This window comes from Triticum aestivum, chromosome 2D, assembly GCF_018294505.1.
Source record: "Triticum aestivum cultivar Chinese Spring chromosome 2D, IWGSC CS RefSeq v2.1, whole genome shotgun sequence".
Lineage (NCBI taxonomy): Eukaryota > Viridiplantae > Streptophyta > Magnoliopsida > Poales > Poaceae > Triticum > Triticum aestivum.
In genome coordinates, this window is record NC_057799.1 from 416025583 (window position 1) to 416047726 (window position 22144).

At 47.8% G+C, this 22144-nt stretch overlaps 3 protein-coding genes across 3 annotated transcripts; 1 reads left to right on the plus strand and 2 right to left on the minus strand.

The window, feature by feature from the left end:
* The first annotated feature begins 6845 nt into the window (after positions 1-6845).
* On the plus strand, positions 6846-10403 carry LOC123049465 (galactose mutarotase). The gene is made up of 5 exons (XM_044472376.1): positions 6846-7175; positions 9150-9199; positions 9317-9440; positions 9512-9619; positions 9710-10403. The coding sequence occupies exons 1-5, from the start codon at positions 7001-7003 to the stop codon at positions 10333-10335; spliced, it is 1083 nt and encodes a 360-aa protein (XP_044328311.1). The 5' UTR covers positions 6846-7000; the 3' UTR covers positions 10336-10403.
* Positions 10404-11202: 799 nt separating this feature from the next.
* LOC123049466 (uncharacterized) lies at positions 11203-12613 on the minus strand. The gene is made up of 3 exons (XM_044472377.1): positions 12382-12613; positions 11684-11746; positions 11203-11562 (listed from the first exon to the last, which is right to left on the minus strand). The coding sequence occupies exons 1-3, from the start codon at positions 12499-12501 to the stop codon at positions 11425-11427; spliced, it is 321 nt and encodes a 106-aa protein (XP_044328312.1). The 5' UTR covers positions 12502-12613; the 3' UTR covers positions 11203-11424.
* A 388-nt stretch (positions 12614-13001) lies between these two features.
* On the minus strand, positions 13002-15092 carry LOC123049467 (pectinesterase). Its single transcript, XM_044472378.1, has 2 exons — positions 14079-15092; positions 13002-13966 (listed from the first exon to the last, which is right to left on the minus strand). Exons 1-2 carry the CDS (start codon positions 15073-15075, stop codon positions 13272-13274), a joined length of 1692 nt encoding a protein of 563 aa, XP_044328313.1. The 5' UTR covers positions 15076-15092; the 3' UTR covers positions 13002-13271.
* Between the last annotated feature and the right edge of the window lie 7052 nt (positions 15093-22144).

Sequence of the window (22144 nt, forward strand, 5' to 3'; positions counted from 1 at the left end):
GCCTGCCTCCCTCGCCGAGTCGCGCCACCGCCGCAAGCCGCCATCCGCGCAGCCACCGCTCGCTGCTGCTACCGCCGCCGCGCTGCACCACCATCGCGCCGCCGCCGCATCGCCTCGCTGCCCCGCCACCGGATTACGCCGCCATCGTTGACCGGTAAAAAGGTACACATCAATAACATGTATATCAAATATACCTTTCACTTTGCCATCCTTCTTATCCGCCAAATACTTGGGGCAGTTCCGCTTCCAGTGACCAGTCCCTTTGCAGTAGAAGCACTTAGTTTTAGGCTTAGGTCCAGACTTGGGCTTCTTCCCTGGAGAAGCAACTTGCTTGCTATTCTTCTTGAAGTTTCCCTTCTTCCCTTTGCCCTTTTTCTTGAAACTAGTGGTCTTGTTAACCATCAACACTTGATGCTCCTTCTTGATTTCTACCTCCGCAGCCTTTAGCATCGTGAAGAGCTCGGGAATTGTCTTTTCCATCCCTTGCATATTATAGTTCATCATGAAGCCTTTATAGCTTCGTGGCAGTGATTGAAGAACTCTATCAATGACACTATCATAAGGAAGATTAACTCCCAGCTGAGTCAAGTGGTTATGGTACCCAGACATTCTGAGTATGTGTTCACTGACAGAACTATTCTCCTCCATGTTGCAGCTATAGAACTTGTTGGAGACTTCATATCTCTCAACTCGGGCATTTGCTTGAAATATTAACTTCTACTCCTGGAACATCTCATATGCTCCATGACGTTCAAAACGTCTTTGGAGTCCCGATTCTAAGCCGTAAAGCATGGCACACTGAACTATCGAGTAGTCATCAACTTTAGTCTGCCAGACGTTAATAACGTCCGGAGTTGCTCCTGCAGCGGGTCTTACACCTAGCGGTGCTTCCAGGACGTAATTCTTCTGTGCAGCAATGAGGATAATGCTCAAGTTACGTACCCACTCCGTGTAGTTGCTACCATCATCTTTCAACTTAGCTTTCTCTAGGAACACATTAAAATTCAAGGGAACAGTAGCACGGGCCATTGATCTACAAGAACATAGATATGCAAAAACTATCAGGACTAAGTTCATGATCAATTAAAGTTCAATTAATCATATTACTTAAGAACTCCCACTTAGATAGACATCCCTCTAGTCATCTAAATGATCACGTGATCCATATCAACTAAACCATGTCCGATCATCACGTGAGATGGAGTAGTTTTCAATGGTGAACATCACTATGTTGATCATATCTACTATATGATTCATGTTCGACCTTTTAGTCTGAGTGTTCCGAGTATTCTGCACGTGCGAAACTAGCTTGCACCCGTTGTATGTGAACGTAGAGCTTCTCACACCTGATCATCACGCGGTGTCTCGGCACGACGAACTGTAGCAACGGTGCATACTCAGGGAGAACACTTGTACCTTGAAATTTAGTGAGGGATCATCTTATAATGCTACCCACGTACTAAGCAAAATAAGATACATAAAAGATAAACAGCACATGCAATCAAAATATGTGACATGATATGGCCATCATCATCTTGTGCCTTTGATCTCCATCTCCAAAGCACCGTCATGATCTCCATCGTCATCGGCTTGACACCTTGATCTCCATCGTAGCATCATTGTTGTCTCGCCAACTATTGCTTCTACGACTATCGCTAGTGATAAAGTAAAGCAATTACATGGCGATTGCATTTCATACAATAAAGCGACAACCATAAGGCTCCTGCCAGTTGCCGATAACTTTTACAAAACATGATCATCTCATACAACAATTTATATCTCATCACGTATTGACCATGTCACATCACAACATGCCCTGCAAAAACAAGTTAGACGTCCTCTACTTTGTTGTTGCAAATTTTACGTGGCTGCTACGGGCTTCTAGCAAAAACTGTTCTTATCTACGCATCAAAACCACAACGATTTTTCGTCAAGTGTGCTATTTTAACCTTCAACAAGGACCGACTATAGTCAAATTCGATTCAACTAAAGTTGGAGAAACAGACACCCGCCAGCCACCTGTGTGCAAAGCACGTCGGTAGAACCGGTCTCATGAACATGGTCATGTAATGTTGCTCCGGGCCTCTTCATCCAACAATACCGCCGAATCAAAATAAGACATTGGTGGTAAGCAGTATGACTATTATCGCCCACAACTCATTGTGTTCTACTCGTGCATATCATCTACGCATAGATCTAGCTCGGATGCCACTGTTGGGGAACGTAGCATGCAATTTCAAAAAAATTCCTACGCTCACGCAAGATCTATCTAGGAGATGCATAGCAACGAGAGGGGAGAGTGTGTCCATGTACCCTCGCAGACCAAAAGCGGAAGCGTTAGGTTAACGCGGTTGATGTAGTCGAACGTCTTCACGATCCAACCGATCTTAGTACCGAACATACGGCACCTCCGTGTTCAGCACACGTTCAGCTCGATGACGTCCCTCGAACTCTTGATCCAGCAGAGGGTCGAGGGAGAGTTCCGTCAGCACGACGGCGTGGAGACGGTGATGGTGACGTGATCCGCGCAGGGCTTCGCCTAAGCACTACGACGCTAAGACCTGAGGAGTAAACTTTGGAGCGGGGCACCGCACACGGCTAAGAGAACAATTGATGTGCCTTTGGGGTGCCCCCCGCCCCCATATATAAAGGAGGGGAGGAGGATGCCGGCGGCCAGGAGGGGCGCGCCATGGGGGGAGTCCTACTAGGACTCCTCTCCTAGTAGGATTCGGTCCCCCATTTTCTTTCTTCCACCGGAGGGAAAAGGAAGGAGAGGGAGAGGGAAAGGGAAAGGGGGGCCGCGCCCCCTCCTCCTTGTCCTATTCGGACTCCCTAGGAGGGGGCGCGCGCCACCCCCCCCCCCCCCCCCCCCCCGCGGGCTTCCCTCTCTCTGCCCTTAGGCCCATGTAGGCCCAACACTTCCCCAGGGGGTTCCAGTAACCCCTCGGTACTTCGGTAAAATACCCGAACCACTCGAAACCATTCCGATGTCTGAATACTACCTTCCAATATATGAATCTTTACATCTTAACCATTTCGAGACTCCTCTTCATGTCCGTGATATCATCCGGGACTCCGAACAAACTTCGGTCACTAAAACACATAACTCATAATACAAATCGTCATCGCACATAAGCGTGCGGACCCTACGGGTTCGAGAACTATGTAGACATGACCAAGACACATCTCCGGTCACCAACCAATAGCGGAACCTGGATGCTCATATTGGTTCCTACATATTCTACGAAGATCTTTATCGGTCAAACCGCAATAACAACATACGTTATTCCCTTTGTCATCGGTATGTTATTTGCCCGAGATTCGATCGTTGGTATCATCATACCTAGTTCAATCTCGTTACCAGGAAGTCTCTTTACTCGTTCCGTAGTGCACCATCCCGTAACTAACTCATTAGTCACATTGCTTGCAAGGCTTATAGTGATGTGCATTACCGAGAGGGCCCAGAGATACTTCTCCGATACTCGGAGTGACAAATCCTAATCTTGATCTATGCCAACCCAACAAACACCTTCGGAGACACCTATAGAGCATCTTTATAATCACCCAGTTACGTTGTGATGTTTGATAGCACACAAAGTGTTCCTCCGCCATTCGGGAGTTGCATAATCTCATAGTTAGAGGAATATGTACAAGTCATGAAGAAAGCAATAGCAATAAAATTTAACGATCATCATGCTAAGCTAACGGATGGGTCTTGTCCATCACATCATTCTCTAATGATGTGATCTCGTTCATCAAATGACAACACATGTCTATGGTTAGGAAACTTGACCATCTTTGATTAACGAGCTAGTCAAGTAGAGGCATACTAGGGACACTCTGTTTTATCTATGTATTCACACATGCACTAAGTTTCCGGTTAATACAACTCTAGCATGAATAATAAACATTTATCATGATATAAGGAAATATAAATAACAACTTTATTAGTGCCTCTAGGGCATATTTCCTTCACACAGCGGATCTAAGTTTCGAGAATCTATACCCCTCTTAATAGTACGGCGATCTTATGACTCAAAAAAGGAAAGAAGAACAATGAAATGAATGCTAAGTCTTCACTTTGCTTTCGACCTTTTTAGTTGCAATCACTTTTCTTCAGACGAACACCGAACCAATTGCTTCACGTTAGCAATAATTTTCAAGGGCTCAACTCCTTCACATCAGCCTACTCGCCTACACGGTTTCGATAGATATGACTCAATCATCTCTTCAGTACAGATGTTCTTCGACGAAGTTCCTCGAACTTGACACCAAAGATAGAATTCTCTTCGGTTCTGCATGGACTGTTTCTCTTTGTGTGCACTAGCAAACAAATCAGTCCATGCCTGTTTTCTATCAACAATCTCCAAAACATAAGAGGGCAAATATTGCACCAACAATATGTTTCATGATGATCATCTTTTGCTAATCATAGGGCATTGTTAAAGTAAAAAAACGATGCCGACAACAATAATAGCACATTGTTAACAGAACAATGGTGTTGGATAGACCCAACCAAATGATATACTTCAAGTCATATCGTCACAATGTTATAACTATAATCAATTAATCATAAAAGAATACTCACGTCCTTATACCATCAGAATATCGAGTACCTTCATGTCAGATGATATACTTTGGGGCTTGTCACATGTTACCCATAACAGGGTGATTATAACGAAAACTTCCGCGTACATTAGAAAAGTATGTCTAGGGACTCAATAGTTCAAGACTGTGATTTTCTCCTCTCATGATGGAGAGATACTCTCCAGGCCCACTTGGTATTAAGATGTCTATCATCATCAGACCAAACACATTGTTATATGATTATAGGGATACCGGAATACAGAAACGAGAAAAGTACCAAAACCGATAACAGGGATAACTTGTTATTGTGATCAAGTTGTTGCTTCACAAGGATACCAAAAAAAGTCTCGCCTCGAGTTTTAGTAAGTATCGCGAATCAAGGGTAATTGTATAAGCAAAAGGTTTGCTTCGTAAATATATTTGTGTATGTGTAGGGGTCAATATGGGTGTCCAGATCCCACTATTGATTATTAACCGAAAGGTGTTCCGGGTCATGTCTGCATATTACGGAACCTGTTGGGACACACGCTTAAGGATCATTGCTCTGCTGCATACTAGGAGGTATTAGGGTCTCAATAGAAATGCACCGGAGAAGTTCCAAAAATATCGGGAGGGAGCAAAAAAGTTTCAGAAAAACCGGGAGAATCCCAGAGTTCCATGGAAGGCACCGGAAGATTCGGGAAGGTTCTGGAAGGCGCTATAGGGCTACTCTCTTGGTTGGGCCAAGTGGGGTAGCCACATGGGACAAGATGGACCCAATTATAGGGTGCACCCATGTGCCTTGGGGGCAGTGCAAAGGGGGAGGTGGCCATGGTTTGGGGCGCATCCCTCCCTGGTATGGCCGGCCATAGGGGCGGGAGCCCCTCCCCTGCATATATAAATAGAGAAGGAGGCAACCCCTACAAATGCACCTGAATTTCTAGCAGCGCCTCCCCTCCTCTCTCTCTCTCTATCTATCTATCTCTATCTCTCTCTTCGTTCTAGCTCTTCATCCTAGACGGCGAAACCCTGCTGAACCGCAGATTCCCTACGTATGGATACCGGCAAAGGGATCGTTCCTTTAATCCTAGATCAGTGAATCACTTCGAGGGAGAAATATTCTTGCGGCTGGGAGGTAATACCTAGATGTGGGAATCTGTATGTCTGTACTAATATTTTCTTCACCGTTATGTTCGTTGATGAGATTGATCTGCACACTGCATCTTCATAGTGATCTTGGGCTTGTATGAAGGGTAAACAATTATTTTGTACCATGTTTCCCAACAACCGAGGGCTTGGAGTAGGGACCTGAGGTGCTTAGTCGGTTGCATCCTACCTCGGGGATCAGGTCCACATAGGAAGACAGTAACCTGGATCACCGGGGAGTCTGGGGACCCGATGTGTCTAGAAGGTTTCTGTCCACTCCAAGGACTGAACATGTGGGTCCCAACAAAGGCACATTAAGGTCTAGGGTTTTACCCTTTCTGAAATTTGGCGCATTGGGTGGCTTAATATGAGTGGTAGCATGACCCCAACATCGTCAAATACCCCAACCCCTATGAATAGTGCGGTTGTCCTATGAATCAAATAAAATCAAAAAAATCTTAGAGTCTTCGAAAAATTGGCGCCTTTTTCCTGTTTGTATTAGCTAGGGGGCAACCATGCCCGTAGACAAGTACTGAGGGGCTAATGTCCTGAGATAAACTGGATAAACGACATTAGGCCTCACAAACCCCATTGTCATCAACACCAAAATGCGATTGAAGGAACAACACACTTTCAAGTTAAAAATCTGAAAATGTTTTTACTCGCAAATCACAAATATGATTTATGACCCAACTTCACGTTCGACAATAAAATTCACCTTAAAGTTGTCATCCCATGATATATGAATTTGGCACTGTATTGGTACCAAAATTGTTTAACAACCTGAGAACCACGTTATTTTCTCTAACAAGTCAGAGTAACCTAGCAAGTACCGACGGAAAAAAAGTAGTTGAAGCATGCTCACATGTGGTCTTTTTTTTTTAAGATTTCACTGTGTAAAATCCAAATGTAAAAGCAGTCCGTCAATCAGGATAATGGTTTGAGAGATAAAAATTCAAAATTCAAAATTGAAGGTTAATGTCATTCTCATGGGTCATTGTTGCATGCATGCAATCATGCTGCACTTCTCCCTAGTCCACTCCTTTTTTTAACCTTGTTTTCCTTTAACGGCCAACCAACCGTGCATATGTTTTCCACAGGTTCTTGAAGCCAGTAGTCATCAACCATGCATATCTCTAGAAAAAGTCCACTAGACGAGATCTCCTCACTTCCTCGATAATGAGTGGTCCTAGTGATATAACTGCCCATCCGGTTATACTACGTGTGATTCACTCGGTTCAGCGCCTGCATCTTCTGAGCCATCGTCTTCTTCCTACGTGCTAACGCAATGGCTAGGGCTCTAGTGTTTCTTGCGCTCTTGTGCCTTGTGACCTCTGCGCTGGTTTGCGTCGGCGAAGCGAGGAAGATGGTTGGGGTGTACATGCTCAAGAAAGGGGATTTTTCAGTGAAGGTCACAAACTGGGGCGCCACTATCATGTCGATCATCCTCCCCGACAGCAAAGGTATGATGATCAGACGATGTTCCTCCCTTTCAATATAAAATAAAACCAGACATTATTCTTTTGTTGGTAGCCAGAAATCATGTAGCCTCTTAGGATGTCACATGCTGGCTTTTTTCCAGGGTTAAGTAATATCAAATTTAATTTATGGTGTTGATATCAATGAATATACCCAAAGATGAACCAAAAAACCACCCATGCGCAAATTCGATGAGTATTCACAATTGAGTTTTATCGGTGTAACAAATTATAGCATTAAAAATGAAATATAAGCCATTTCTTTTTACAAGAACCTAGGGGAGTTAGATTTCACAATTATATATTTCTCATGCATATATAGATGATGTTTTAGGCACCAACACGATCTCTAATGTGCATTTTTATCATTAATTTCCTAGGGTCATGTTAGGAGAAAAAATTCTTGCAGCTCTCTTTCATGTGTGTCCATTGAGTGAATAGCACAAAACTACCACTTTTCGTGTTAGGGTTCCAAAAAACTATCACAAATTTGTTTGTGACCGATAACTACCAGAATCGGCGTCTGCTGTTTCAAAAAACCCAAAATGCCCGTTGCTAAGAAATTAATCCGGTTTATGACAGGTGGGGCTGGCGGCTAAATGAACCGTCTGTTTGACCCTGGGACCCACATGTCAGTGTCTCTCTCATTTTCTTCACTCCCCCTCTCTTCCTCTCTTCTTCTCCTTTTCTCAGACGCCCAGTACACCGGAGACAGTGGCCCGACCATGGCCGCCGGGCACACTACTGGCCCACGCGCACGACGACGTTCTCGCGGACGGCGGCGTTCAGCAGGGCGACGAAATCCCAGCCGCCTCTCCTTCCAGCAGCGCCGGTCGCCCCTCCTTCCACCTCGCCGGGGTTGGCCTAGCTCGATGCGCCGCCCGCCTCGGCCTGCAGCCATGGCGCCCGAGGCGCCGCCCTCCACGGCCTGGATCCATGGCGCCACCGCCGGAGGCGCTTCCCCGCTTTGCCGGCTAACCCCAGTAGCCACCGCTCGTGCAGGGTCCAGGCGGAGGTGGTTTGCGGCTGCAAGTGGCACGGGCGGCTAACTCCGGTGGCCTCCCTGGATGGGATCCTCCATGGCGGCAGCCCGCGGGGCGGGGGAGTCGTCCACCCGCAGCCCGCACGCACTGGACGTCGACAAGCGACAGAAGAGAGCTCCGCGGTGGCGCCATGGCTGCTGGCCGGCGGGCTCGTCACAGCGGCTACTGGCCGGCGGGCTTGGCTGCGGGCGCACGGCCACGGCGCCACCGGCCAGATGAACTCGATTGCTTTTTTAAAAAGTTTAGAGGAACCCGATTGCTTTTTTTAAGTTTATAGGGACCCGGTCGAGTTTCTTAAATGTTTGCAGGGACCTGCTTGCTTTTTTATGAGGAAGAGACACTGACATGTGGGCCCCACATGTTAGTTAACGGTCAAACAAACGGTCAAACAATCAGTTCTCTTACATGCGGGCCCCGACTGTCATAATCGTGATCAATTGTTAAATCCTCGGCGATTTGGGTTTTTTGAAACAGCAGACGCCGATTCTGGTAGTTATCAGCCACAAACAAATTTGTGGTAGTTTTTTGGAACCCTAACACGAAAAGTGGTAGTTTTATGTTATTCACTCGTGTCCATTATTAGTAAAAATTAACAATGTCCAAATATGCATATTAGAAAGTCATCTACTTACAAAAGGAAGGGTTGTGTGATAAATCTTTGACGGTCCAATAACTGAAAGGTTTTTATTCTCTTTGTAAAGAAATTGTATTCTATATCGACCAATAAATAACCGGATTACCAACCCTGAGTTTTGCCCCATACCTATACACATTGGGGTTTGGGTATCCAAACTCAGGAGTATTCCTCCAGAGAAAAAAGAACTCATGAGTGAAACTGCCATGTTTAATAGCTTCCTTCATTTGCTGTGTGCTTGTTTTTGTGTGTGAGGCTTGATATGCCGAAATGATTTTGTAGGGAATTTGGCCGATGTTGTGCTGGGTAAAGACACCCTCGCTGAATATGTTGTAAGATCTTCGAATCCCATCTTCTCCAACTATAATCCACTTATGAGCCCAACGTCTAGGATTATTGTTATCACAATTTCAATTTGTTTCCTCTGAATATTTGCTCTTGCGAACCAGAACGATACGGCCTACTTCGGGCCGCTGAGCGGGCGCGTAGCACAACGAATGGCCAGAGGCCGGTTCGTCCTCGACGGCAAAGTATACCACACGTACATCAACGACGGCAGGAACGCCATCCATGGTATGCAGTGTTCGATTCTGTCAAACAGCTACCTGCGATAACATGCGGTACTTAATTTTCTACTGTTATAGGTGGCCACAGGGGATTCAGCAAAGTCATATGGACGGTGAAGGAGTACGTCGCCGGCGGCGACTCCCCGTATATCACGCTGTACTACCGCAGCTTCGACGGGGAGCAAGGTAGGAAAAACGATACGACCCAATTCTTTACCATACAGAAAACTGTCGTGTCGTTGATCAATCATCCTTGCAACCAATATTATTAATCAGGATTCCCTGGGGACCTGGACGTGTACGCGACGTACCAGGTGTCGAGCCCGTACGTGCTGAGCATCCGCACGAACGCGACGGCGTTGAACAAGGCGACGCCGGTGAACTTCCTGCAGCACGTGTACTTCAACCTGGGCGGGCAGGGCAGCGGCGACGTGCTGGGCCACACCCTCCAGCTCTCCGCGTCCCGGTACACCCCGATGGACGAGGAGCTCCTCCCGTCGTCGGGCCGCGTCGACCCCGTGGCCGGCACCAACTACGACTTCCGGACGCCGACGCCCCTCGGCGCGCGCATCCGGCAGGTCATGGGCGGCAAGGGCGTCCGCGGGTACGACATCAACTACGTGATCGACGGGGCCGGCATGCGGAGGGTGGCGGCGGTCCGGGACGGCACGTCCGGGCGCGCGCTGCAGCTGTGGGCCAACCAGCCAGCCATGCAGCTCTACACCGGCAACGGGCTGAACAACACCAGGGGGAAGGGCGGCATCGTGTACCGGCAGTACGCTGGGTTCTGCCTCGAGACGCAGGCGTACCCGGACGCCGTGAACCACCCAGAGTTCCCGTCGGTGACGGTGAGGCCCGGCCAGGTGTACAAGCACGACATGCTCCTCAAGTTCTCCTTCTAACTTTGTACTGGCACGGTTGGTTGGCTCCATTCCCATCGAGAAAAATAAAAATAAAAATTAGGCGTGTACGATCATGATGTGTTGGGTTTGGGCCAGGACATCGGGTATCTTCTTTTCAAACGGGGCTGGCTGGCCCGTATGCTGCAATCAACGAGCCCAACTTGTTCAAGCAAAAAGTTGACTTTGAGGATCACGCTACGCTACACTCCGGTGTCGTGTCGGTGCACCGAATGCGACGAGTGAGCAGCGCAGGCATTATGCGCGAGCAGCCAAGAACCGAAAGCGCAAGGGGAGCCGTAGTGACGCGGCACACGCCACAGCCTCGGCCACGGGGCTCACGCGCGCATCAGGTGACACGACGACCCGCTACGTGCATGTACGTTTCCGGAGGGTCAGGTGGCAAAGGCAAAACCCCAACACGCATGACGCGCGACACCATAGCTACAACATCGGTTGCGTGCACTGCTCACAACGGAAACGCTTTCCGCTTTTGCGACATATATGGACATAACGTCGATCGCTTTAACAAATTATGGATTTTTTGTTAATCTTGGTCACCAGTGCACGTTGTTAAACATGAACTTAAGCAAGAACACGCAAGAGGGTTGTGTGCATTTTGCATTAAGATATGGATATAGGAGATGGTGCTGCGTTTTCAGTTATGTGCTACGTGAGCGAAATGCTATCGTGATTTCTGGTTCTTTGCTAGAGAGTGTGGCTTGAAGATTGGATTTTTCATGCAAGGCTTCCAAATGTGAAATCTTCAACAAATTGTCTATTTTTCTCGTGAAATATCTAGGCATTCGATGAATAGAACCGCGCCAACATCGGAACATGAGAGATGCATAGTTTTGCTGTTGACACGCATTGGAACGAACGAAATAAACACCAAAGATTAAACGAAATGGATGGTTCGTTCGGTGGATCATCACGGGAGGAGGAATACAGGTCCCTCTTAGGTTCACATACAAGCAAGCAAACAAACACGCGATTATTCATGGTTCAACATGGCCAGATGGGCAGGACGCTACTACGACGGGGGGCAGTTACTACAACTTCTTGAAGCGGCCGGATCGCTCATGCTCTCGCTCACTTCCCTGATGGCGGCACGGTGGTCTGGGGCTGCTCCTTCACGTTGGCGGGGGCTGCTGGAGGCGTTGCAGTGGTCGGGGACTTGTCCTTCTTCTCCGGTCCAAATGGCGGACCGTCAACTTTGTAATAGGAACCCTAGAACACATACTTTCCGAACTTAATTTGTGAACGATTTTTACTTGCACTCTAGATAGAGTGGTGGTAAAATAACATGAGGGAATCAAAGGTAAAACAATCAAAGGGGTGATGCTACTACCTCGGTGAAAATCTTGAAAGCCTCTTCAGGGGACTTGGTTTTCAGCACGTACAGAGCTTCCTCCTGCATGCAGTGAAACGAGTTAGTCAAACTATGGTAATTGCACCAGGAAACTGAGACCGCTGAGATAATTCATACAGGTGCGGCGGCGGCAGCAAACTATGCTAGTAGTAAGTAAGTTGCTCCCCAAATATGTGAGTGGTAAATCATCTGGCTTTTGCATCTACTCCATATATGATGGATTCCTAATATTTTCAATTAATGTATCTCCTCTAGTTAGTATTCAATTAATATATTCAGATTGAAGCTTTGAATCTCGGATCTAAATTTCTCAAGATCCAACTTCTTGTCGATCTATTTTGCCCATACATGAGGCATACTATGTATTAGTGCTAGACTGGATAACACAAACAAATATCTATGAACATACGAGCAAGGGATCCAAGTCTGAATCCATGAAACCAACTGCAATCTGCCTAAAAAATCAAAAAAAAAGAGTAACCATCAGATTTCCTATGGCTAGAACTGTATGGATCTATGACTACAATCATAACACAAAAATGCAGATAATTACTATAAAAGGATTCAAACAGAAAAAAGCGCGCGAAACCGTGATTTCAAAAAAGCGCGCGAAAGGCGACGCGATTCAAGAACCGTATATAAGTGGCTACTGAAATTGAGCATAGGTTCATGTATACCCTGGCGCGCGCCATTTGCTCGCTGCTGAGGGTCGGGGCCTCTAGAAGGTCATCATCGTTCCGGATGTAGAAATCGTCCTCGTCGTCGTAGGAGTACTCCTGCCTCTTGATCGATCCCATCCTCTTGGGCTCACTTGGGAAGTTTGGGAGAAGATGGAAAGGGGATAGCTAGGGAGTGCGAGCACACAATGCAGGTAGGGTGGGGAGGATGGGGGTCCTTTTGTAGGCGACCGGAGGCAAGTGAGACGGTGGGGAGGGGATCGTACGTGCATAGTGAGAAGTGACACGTATCGGGCCAGATCGGCAGCTCTATCCTCTATTAATTCCAGTTCATTGCAGTTTGTAATCTCCCTGGCGCGTCCGGCCGGACGTCACGCATTAGGGGATGGTTGAATGCCAGGCCGGAGCGCATGCATGATAATTTGGTGAGGCGTAAATGCTAGCTTGCTTTGGAAGTTTGTTTTGACCCGGGTTAAACACAAGCTCATGCGTACGTGGAGATTATTGGAGAGGTTCGGTCGGTCCCTTCTTCAGTCTCGGTGCTGTCACGTATACTACGTAGTAGTAGTCCAAAATAAGAAGTTGAGATGTGCAGCAAACATGAGCATAAAATAGTGGAGTAGTAGCAACGCAGACGCAGTTAATGGGCATCTGAATGATACATTTTCCGGTTAATCAATGTCACAACATACACTTAATCATTTACCAAGGAAAAGAGAACTCCAGAAACAAACCACAGAAAAGAACAGAAGGTGATAACGGAGCAGCGAAGGTTTAGCTGATCTTGCATGCATCAGTCATCACACGTTCCGTACACACATTACGTTTACCTCGATCGGTATCTCATGTACAGGGCGCAGGGCGTTGCATGCATATGCATGCATGCGCATTTAGACCTTGAACCCGAGGTAGTTGGGCATGCCGGTGAACTTGAGCCATGTCGCCCCGTCGATGAAGGGCCCTGCGGTGAACTGCTCGGCCTCCTTGTTCCCGATGACGCGGAACCCTGGCCAGGTGACCCTCTTGCTGGTGCCGGCGCCGGGGCCGCGGTTGCCGAACTCGGCGTAGTAGAGCGTCTTGAGCCCGAAGTCGCCGTTCCACGGCATGTACCCCTCGGGCTTGATGAAGTCGGCGATCATGCTCTCCATGATGACCAGCCGCGAGAACTCCTTCCACGGCCGGCCCAGGTAGGACGGGATCTTGAGGCGGTCCGCGAAGAGCTTCTGGTCCGGCACCAGGCGGCAGTTCTGGATCACCAGCCCGGACTTCATGTTGGGGTCCGTGCGGCCGTGCGCGGTCACCGAGTTCTGCTGGTTGTCCATGGGCCGGCGCGTGATGATGAGGCAGTTCTGGAACACGGCGGCCGAGTTGCCGAAGATGAAGTCGATGGTGCCGGAGATGACGCAGTTGCGGAAGAACTGGCGCCGGGCGTGCACATACAGCGTGTCCTGGAACGCGTCGAACCGGCAGTTGAAGAACGCCGAGAGGTCGCCCTGCACCCTCAGCGCCACCGCCTGGTGCTTCTCCGCGCCGGCCGTGTTGTGGAACCCCATGTTCTTGCAGATGAACCCGGCCGCCTCAATGGCTGCAGCATAGCAAAGAAGATACGTACTTGTTAATCACTACCTGCATTGCCCTGTGCAACCTAACCTTACTCGTGCTGCACCAAATGCTAGCTAGCTATAGCTAGGGCTCACAGAAGGTGGCTGTCTTCATGGTGGTGATGCCGTCGGCGAAGCTCTTGCTGCCGGTGACGCGGCTTTGCTTGGGGCCGTCGCCGTACATGAATACGTTCACCTTGTCCTTGGGGACCATGACCATCTCCTCGTAGACCCCAGCCTTGACGTAGATGACGTACCGGCCAGGGTGATCCTTGGGCATAGAGTTCACGGCGTCCTGGATGGTCTTGAATTTGCCGCTGCCGTCCTTGGCCACAATCGCGTTCGGCTGTGGCAAGCCACCTGAGGCCAGTAGCTTCCTTTCAGGAGCCCTCATCCACGCGGGGTACTTCGACTCCTCCGCAGACAAGAGGCGGCGGCGGGAGTCGGTCTTGAACACGTCGAGGTCGAGCTTCTTGAAGATGGCGCCGAGGCTGTTGGTGATGGCGAGCGCGTTGCTGCTGAGCTCCGTGGCGTTGCGCAGGATGCCCTGCATGTCCGCCTTGAGCTTCTCGTCGGCGAAGCCATCCGCGCAGGTGTCGATAAAGGTCATCACACCGGTGATCCAGTGCTCGAGGTCGTCGGTGCGGCCAAGGAGCACCTTGATGTCGCCGCCGGCCATCTCGACCATGCCCTTGAGGTCGTCCACAGAGTCCTCCAGGAGCTCCTTGCAGTCCTGGCGCGCGCCCTCCGTCAAGGGGTCGCTCGACTTGGCCTCCCCGATACTTTTTGACCGCTCCACCGCCGACTTGATCGACTCCATCGCCGACTTGGCAACGGTGGCGAACACCTCTTTGGGGTTCTCGGTGCCATTGGAGGCCGAGGTGAGGGTCTTCTCGCACGACTCCTTGTACAGCGTGGGGGCGCACAGAGACTTGACCGACTTGCCGGAGGTGGCAAGGTTGGCCTCACCCGGGACATTGAAGTTGTCGCCGGCCTTATTATTACCGGAGCTGGTCACGGTGGCGACTACGCCCACCACGACCGCGACGACAAGGATGGCCCCCAGGCCTCCGAGGAGGAAGTTATTTGCCATTTCGGCCGGCGAGAAAGGTTGCTGAGGGATTGAAGGGAAAACACAATTTATAAGGGAAGGATGCATGGCAGTGGCGAGGGAATTCTTGATTCGAGCGCTGTTTGCGGCATGTCCTGTCCGCAGGTGGTCGTTAGGTTTTGACGTACAGAAGAGCAGTGTCTATTTAGGGATCGCGTTGGCCCTGGTCAATGGGGTGACATTCTTCGGAGAGTTCTTATCTGTTTCTTCCCCGCTGACTGGTCATTGTCTGTCTGCTTTCTAAAATCGGTCATGCTTGTCTCTCAAAAAGAAAATGCGACATGCAGTCCGTTTAAGCAGCCGATCATTTTTTTTTTGAGAAACACCGGGGGAGGAGTCCCTCCACCTGAATATATACTCAAAGTGGCCATTATGCCAGAAGAGTGATCCAGTTTATAAGGGAAACCGGATCGAAAACATAAACAAGTTAACCCGTTTATAAGGAAAAACGGGCCGAAAACCGTACAACAAGGTTACAAGGAGAAGAGAAGAACAAGACACCCAACAAGTGCGGGACCTAGCTAGCGGACTAAAAGGACCATCACCACGAAAGACACAAGTAGTTGTGGGGTGTCGTCGAGGGATCACAATAATTAGACTTTGCGAGGAACCTAACGCACCACATTGCGTGCATACCGAGCCCCATGGCACAACTCAGGAGCAACCACAACCAACGAGTGCAAAAAACACGAACCTTGACTGGGTGCCCCGCACGGAAGATCGGAACGATTAACAATTTGGGGAGGCATTTGGCGCCATCAAAGAGCAAAGATGAACCAAGACATCACCAAGAGCGCGACCCTCGCCGCAGCACATTGGCCGCCAAGGGAGAGTCTTGAGCATGCATAGCGAGACACCTTCACGAGGGGGAAACAGATGGCCGCCCTGCGGCGCCAATGGCACCGCCACCAAAACCCCAGAGAACACCACCAAACAACCACCGTCGACTCCAAGCCAGTCGCACCACCACCACCACCATTGGAGACCCCCCCCCCCCGACTGATCCCAAGTTGGCCACACCACCACCACCACCAGCAGCAAACGCTGCACCCTCAACCACACGCAGGCACAGAAGACGTCGTTTGGGTCTCCAAGTTGACGCCTCCAAGGAGGAAGTGCCGACAAGTACACAAGACCGTCATCCGATCCGACAAGCCGGATCTTAGGTTTTCACCCGGATACCACAAAACAATGTACTGCAGGTGCTGGACCTCCACAACGACACCTCCTACGAGGAAAACAATGTCCACAGACACCATTGCCGCCGACATCAACATAGTCGATGCAAGGTTCTCACCCGGAGTTTGAGTACATCCCTACAGCAAGACGGCAGCTGACCACCACCACCATCGGGCCCCTCCGAGACGAAGAAGCACGACGAACCATCGCAGCCAACCGCACCCCGCGGAGACCGCGGACGGCCAAACATCAGCACTAGGCACTGGATCCACCAATGGCCGTCCGAACGCAGGGCCACCGGACGCAGAGCAAGCCGCCGAACCTAACTGAGCACCATGCCGGCAAGGAGCGCTGTCCGAGGCCAGGAACCACCATGGTCCCGGGCTGCAGCCCAACGTCAGGAGCAGCAACACGCCCCACGCGCGCCACCGTGCACCTGCCGGAGACCAGATCTGAAGCACCACAGCACAACCCAAAGGTGGGGGGATCCAAAACCGGCTGCAGCAGTCCCACCTCGCACCACCAGCAACACCCACCGCCACCAGCCTCCACCACCCAGCAACACCAACTCCCCAAGCCGGACAACCACGGGCCAGATCCGCCCGGATCCAGCCAGGCTAGCGAAGCACCACCTGTGCACCTCAAGCTCCACCAGCGCGGGCACGGGCAGGACGCACACTGCGAGGGACCCAGATCCGACCCCTTGCCGGCACAAAGAGGCCCTCGCCGCGAGCTACGGACCTCGATGCCATCTACCGCCCAGTCTGGGCCAGCCTGCCGCCCCTGGTCTGCGAGGAAGCCAGCACCGAGAGAGCCCCGCCACCACCATCACTGGGCATGCGCGGCTTCGCCGGCGTCCCCTCCGGCGACGGTGAAGCAGGAGAGGGGAGGCGGGGAGGACCCGGTGGCGGCCGTCTTTTTTCCGTTGAAAAGAAAAATCAAGCAAACGATCTTCTTTTATTGAAAAAGGAACCTATATAAGGACAACTCTAACTGGTCTCTAAAAGATAAAGGAGTAAACCTTAGGGCATCTCCAATGCAAGAGTGCTTGTTCAGATGCTTAGGCAATAAAAAAACTGAAGTAGCATCAATGTAGGAGTCTATCTCCACAATGCCGTTTAGTTGAGCGCTAATCTTTGGGGGGGGGGGATAACCCACAAGTATAGGGGATCGTTTGTAACCTTCTTCGATAAATAAGAGTGTCGAACCCAACGAGGAGCTAAAGGCAGAACAAATATTCCCTCAAGTTCTATCGACCACCGATACAACTCAACGCACACTTGACGTTTGCTTTACGTAGAACAAGTATGAAACTATTTTGCACGAACAAAACTACGAGTACTTTGCGAGAATAAAGCTACGAATAATTTGCAAGGTAATAAAATTAGATAGGTTTTGTCAATAAGAAAGTCATTTGTCCCTAGGCAATCGATAACAAGTACCGGTAATCATTCTTGCAATTTTATATGAGGGAGAGGCATGAGATAACATACTTTCTCTACTTCGATCATATGCACTTGTGATTGGACCCCTAGCAAGCATCCACAACTACTAAAGATCATTAAGGTCATGAAACCCAACCATAGCATTAAGTATCAAGTCCTCTTTACTCCCATACGTCATAACCCACTTATCCGCGTTTGGGCTGCTGTCATCCCACGCAACACTGACAATAAGCAAACCATGAACATATTGCAACACCCTACAGCGGGCCCCCTCATATTTGCGCGATACGGAGGGCACCGTAGGACAACACCATAAATAAAATATACAATCATACCAACCAAGATCACGATTAACCCATAGGACAAAATGGATCTACTCAAACATCATAGGATAACCATAGATCATTGGGAAATAATATATGGAGTTGAGCACCATGTTTAAGTAGAGATTACAACGGGGAGAAGGGGTGTTACACCGCTGCATAGAGGGGGGACAGTTGGTGTTGGCGGTAGCAAGATTGTTGATGTAGATCGCCGTCCCGATCGTTGCCCCGGCAGCACTCCGTCGCCACCGGAAGCGAGGGGGAGAGAGCGCCCTCCTTCTTCTTCCTCCTTGGTCTCCCCTCTAGATGGGAGGAGAGTTCCCCCTCTGGTCCATGGTATCCATGGCGGTGGAGGGGCGGGAGCCCCTCCGAGATTGGATCTCCGTCTCTGTTCTCTTCTGTTTCGCGCTCCCCTGATCTGGCCGAAAACCGTTTCTTTTATTCCGAGAGATCCGTAACTCCGATTGCGCTGAGATTTTAACACGATTTTTTTCCGGATATAAGCTTCCTTGCGCCCGAAGTAGAGCTCCAACCGACGTTCAAGGAGGGCACAACCAACGACCACGCGCCAGGGGCCTCTGGCGCGCCCTGGTGTTTTGTGGGCTACGTGGGCCTCCATTTGCGATGATTCCAACTCCCAAAAATCACATATATTCCAAAATAATTCTCCGTGAAATTTTATTGCATTTGGACTTCGTTTGATATGGATACTCTACGATACAAAAAACATGCAGAAAACAGGAACTGGCACTGGATCAATGGTTAGTTCCAAAATGTAATTTTTGATGTGGTATGCTACCTAGCATAAACTTGATCATATATATAATCATGGGATGAATATTACTCCCTCCGTCCCAAAATGTAAGACGTTTTTGAGACTTAGTCTAAGCCTCAAAAACGTCTTACATTTTGGGACAGAGGGAGTAAGACATAAGTGATTCAAAGCAATAGTCTATAATTAGACATAAAGACATAAATACTCAGGCATCCCAACAAACAATCGTGTCTTTCAAAATATGAGTGCTAAAGAAAGCTATCCCTACAAAATCATATACTCTTGTCATGCCCTGTCTTCTTAACACAAAGTATTTATCATGCACAACCCTGATGACAAGCCGAGCAATTGGTTCATACTTTTTAACGCGCTTCAGCTTTTTCAACCCTCACGCAATACATGAGCGCGAGCCCTGGATATAGCACTACGGGTGGAATAGAGTATGATGATAGGGGTAAATATAGAGAAGACAAAAAATTAAGAAAGTCTCACATCGACGCGGCTAACCAACGGGCTATGGAGATGCCCATCAATTGATATCAATGCGAGGAGTAGGGATTGACATGCAACGGATGCACTAAGAGCTATAAGTGTATAAAAGCTCAATATGAAAGCTAAGTGGGTGTGCATCCAACTTGCTTTCTCATGAAGACCTCAGGCATTTGAGGAAGCCCATCATCGGAATATACAAGCCAAGTTTTATAATTAAAAATTCCCACTAGTATATGAAAGTGACTACATAGGAGACTCTATATATGAAAAACATGGTGCTACTTTGAAGCACAAGTGTGGTCAAAGATAGTAACAATGCCCCCTCTCTCTTTTCTTTCCTTTCCTTTTCTTTTTTTCTTTTTTTCTTTTTTTCTCTCATTGTCCAGAGTCTCATCCCGACTTGTGGGGGAATCATAGTCTCCATCATTCTTTCCTCATTGGGACATGCTCTAATAATGAATAATGACGATCATCACACTTCTATTTAGTTATAACTCAAAAGAAATAAAAATTACAACTCGATACCTAGAACAAAATATGACTCTATATGAATGCCTCTGGCAGTGTACCAGGATGTGCAATGATCTAGCGTAACATGTATAAAAAATGATGCACGGTGGCTGAGCCACAACTACTATGTCAGCTATATGATGATGCAAAGCAATATGACAATGAATGCTCAAGTCATCAAAACGGAAGCGGTGGAAGTTGCATGGCAATATATCTCGGAATGGCTATGGAAAGGCCATAATAGGTAGGTATGGTGGCTGTTTTAAGGAAGATATAATAAGGCCTATGTGTGATAGAGCATATCATATCACGGGGTTTGGATGCACCGGCGAAGTTTGCACCACGTCTTGAGGTGAGAAAGGGCAATGCACGGTACCGTAGAGGCTAGCAAATTGCGGAAAGGTAAGAGTGTGTATAATCCATGGACTCACATTAGTCATAAAGAACACATATACTTATTGCAAAAGTTTATTAGCCCTCGAAGCAAAGTACTACTATGCATGGGGGATAGATTGGTAGGAAAATACCATCGCTCGTCCTCGACCGCCACTCATAAGGAAGACAATCAATAATAAATCATGCTCCAACTTCATAGCATAACGAGAGACTATACGTGCATGCTTCGGGAATCACAAACCTTAACACCAATATTCCTACTAACCACAAGCATTTACTAGTACCTCCCACATATTATCATCTCTATGCAAAACTATTGCAAGGAATCAAACATATCATATTCAGTGATCCATAAGTTTTATGTAGGATTTTATGACTAACCATGCAAATGACCAATTCCTGTTGACTCTCTAAATAGATATAAGTGAAGCATGAGAGTTTAATTCTTTCTACAAAAGACCATGCTCTAACAATATAAGTGAAGCAAAAGAGCATTCTACAAACAAGGGTTTTCTATGTGAAGAGAAACAGGCAATCCAAACTTCAAATGATATAAGTGAAGCACATGAAGCATTCTATAAGGCCATACTCAAAAGATATAAGTGAAGTGCAATGAGCATTCTATAAATCTACCATGGACTATCTCATACCAGCATGGTGCATAAAACAAAAATGAAAACTAAGCACAAAAGACGCTCCAAGATTTGCACATATCACATGAACGAAACGAAAACGAAAACATACTGATACTTGTTGAAGAAAGATGGGATGCCTTCCGGGGCATCCCTAAGCTTAGACGCTTGAGCCTCCTTGAATATTTACTTGGGGTGCCTTGGGCATCCCCAAGCTTGAGCTCTTGCCTCTCCTCCTTCTCCTCATATCGAGACCTCCTCGATCTTTGATCACTTCATCCACACGAAACTCAACAGAAAGCTCGGTAAGATCTGTTAGTATAATAAAGCAGATCACTACTCTAAGTAATGTTTCAAACCAATTCATATTTTGTTTTTGTATTGTAGCTACCGTAATATAACTTTTCCATGGCTTATACCATCGATAGAATCAATAGTTTCATCAAAACAAGCAAAACATTGCATCAAAAACAGAATCTGTCTTAAACAGGACAGCCTGTAGCAATCTGAACATCTACCATACTTCTGGTACTCCAAACATTCTGAAAAATTAGGAAGAAATAAAAAATTTGTATAGTAATAGTGTGCAAAAAGTTTCAGAAACTTTTGACTTTCCAGTCAAAAAATGAAAATTCACGCGCTACAGCCAAATTCTCTGTTTCTGCACAACACATACCAACAAGCAATCTACTCATCCTAAAGGCAAACCTTGGCACAATAATTTTACAATACAAAGGTTTTGTACAAGGGGATAATTATTTTTGTTGAAAAGTTTCTGTAATTTAGATTCACAAAGTTTCCATGGGCATGAACAAAGTTCAAGGAGCTCCCCACTTCAACAATGATCGTCTCTCGCACTTTCACTTTCCTTTTTGTGAAGTTGTAAGTTCCCCTCTATATTTTTTTGTTTTTAAACTTTATAAAAGCACTCAACAGAAATAAAATGACTCTCTAAAACTTCTAGGTTGTCTCCCTGGCAGCGCTTTCTTTAAAGCCATTAATCTAGGCATAGAGTGCTCAAGTAATGGATCCACCCGAAGTCAGGGCTAAGTTTGTTGACGCGACAACGTGAAATTCGATGGTCAGAGCCAAAAGAAGCAGACAATAGTAAACTGGGCACCAAATTATCGTCCCAAAGAAGAAGGCGACAAAGGGAGCTAAGCCACCCCAGATACATCCATACAGAACCAGGGAGGTCTTACCTCACCAGCTTGCCAACGAAAGCAATTGGTCATGCTTCGTCATATAAAGAAGAAGCCAGAAGACTAAAACACAAAACGTCATCGTCTACTTTGTCGA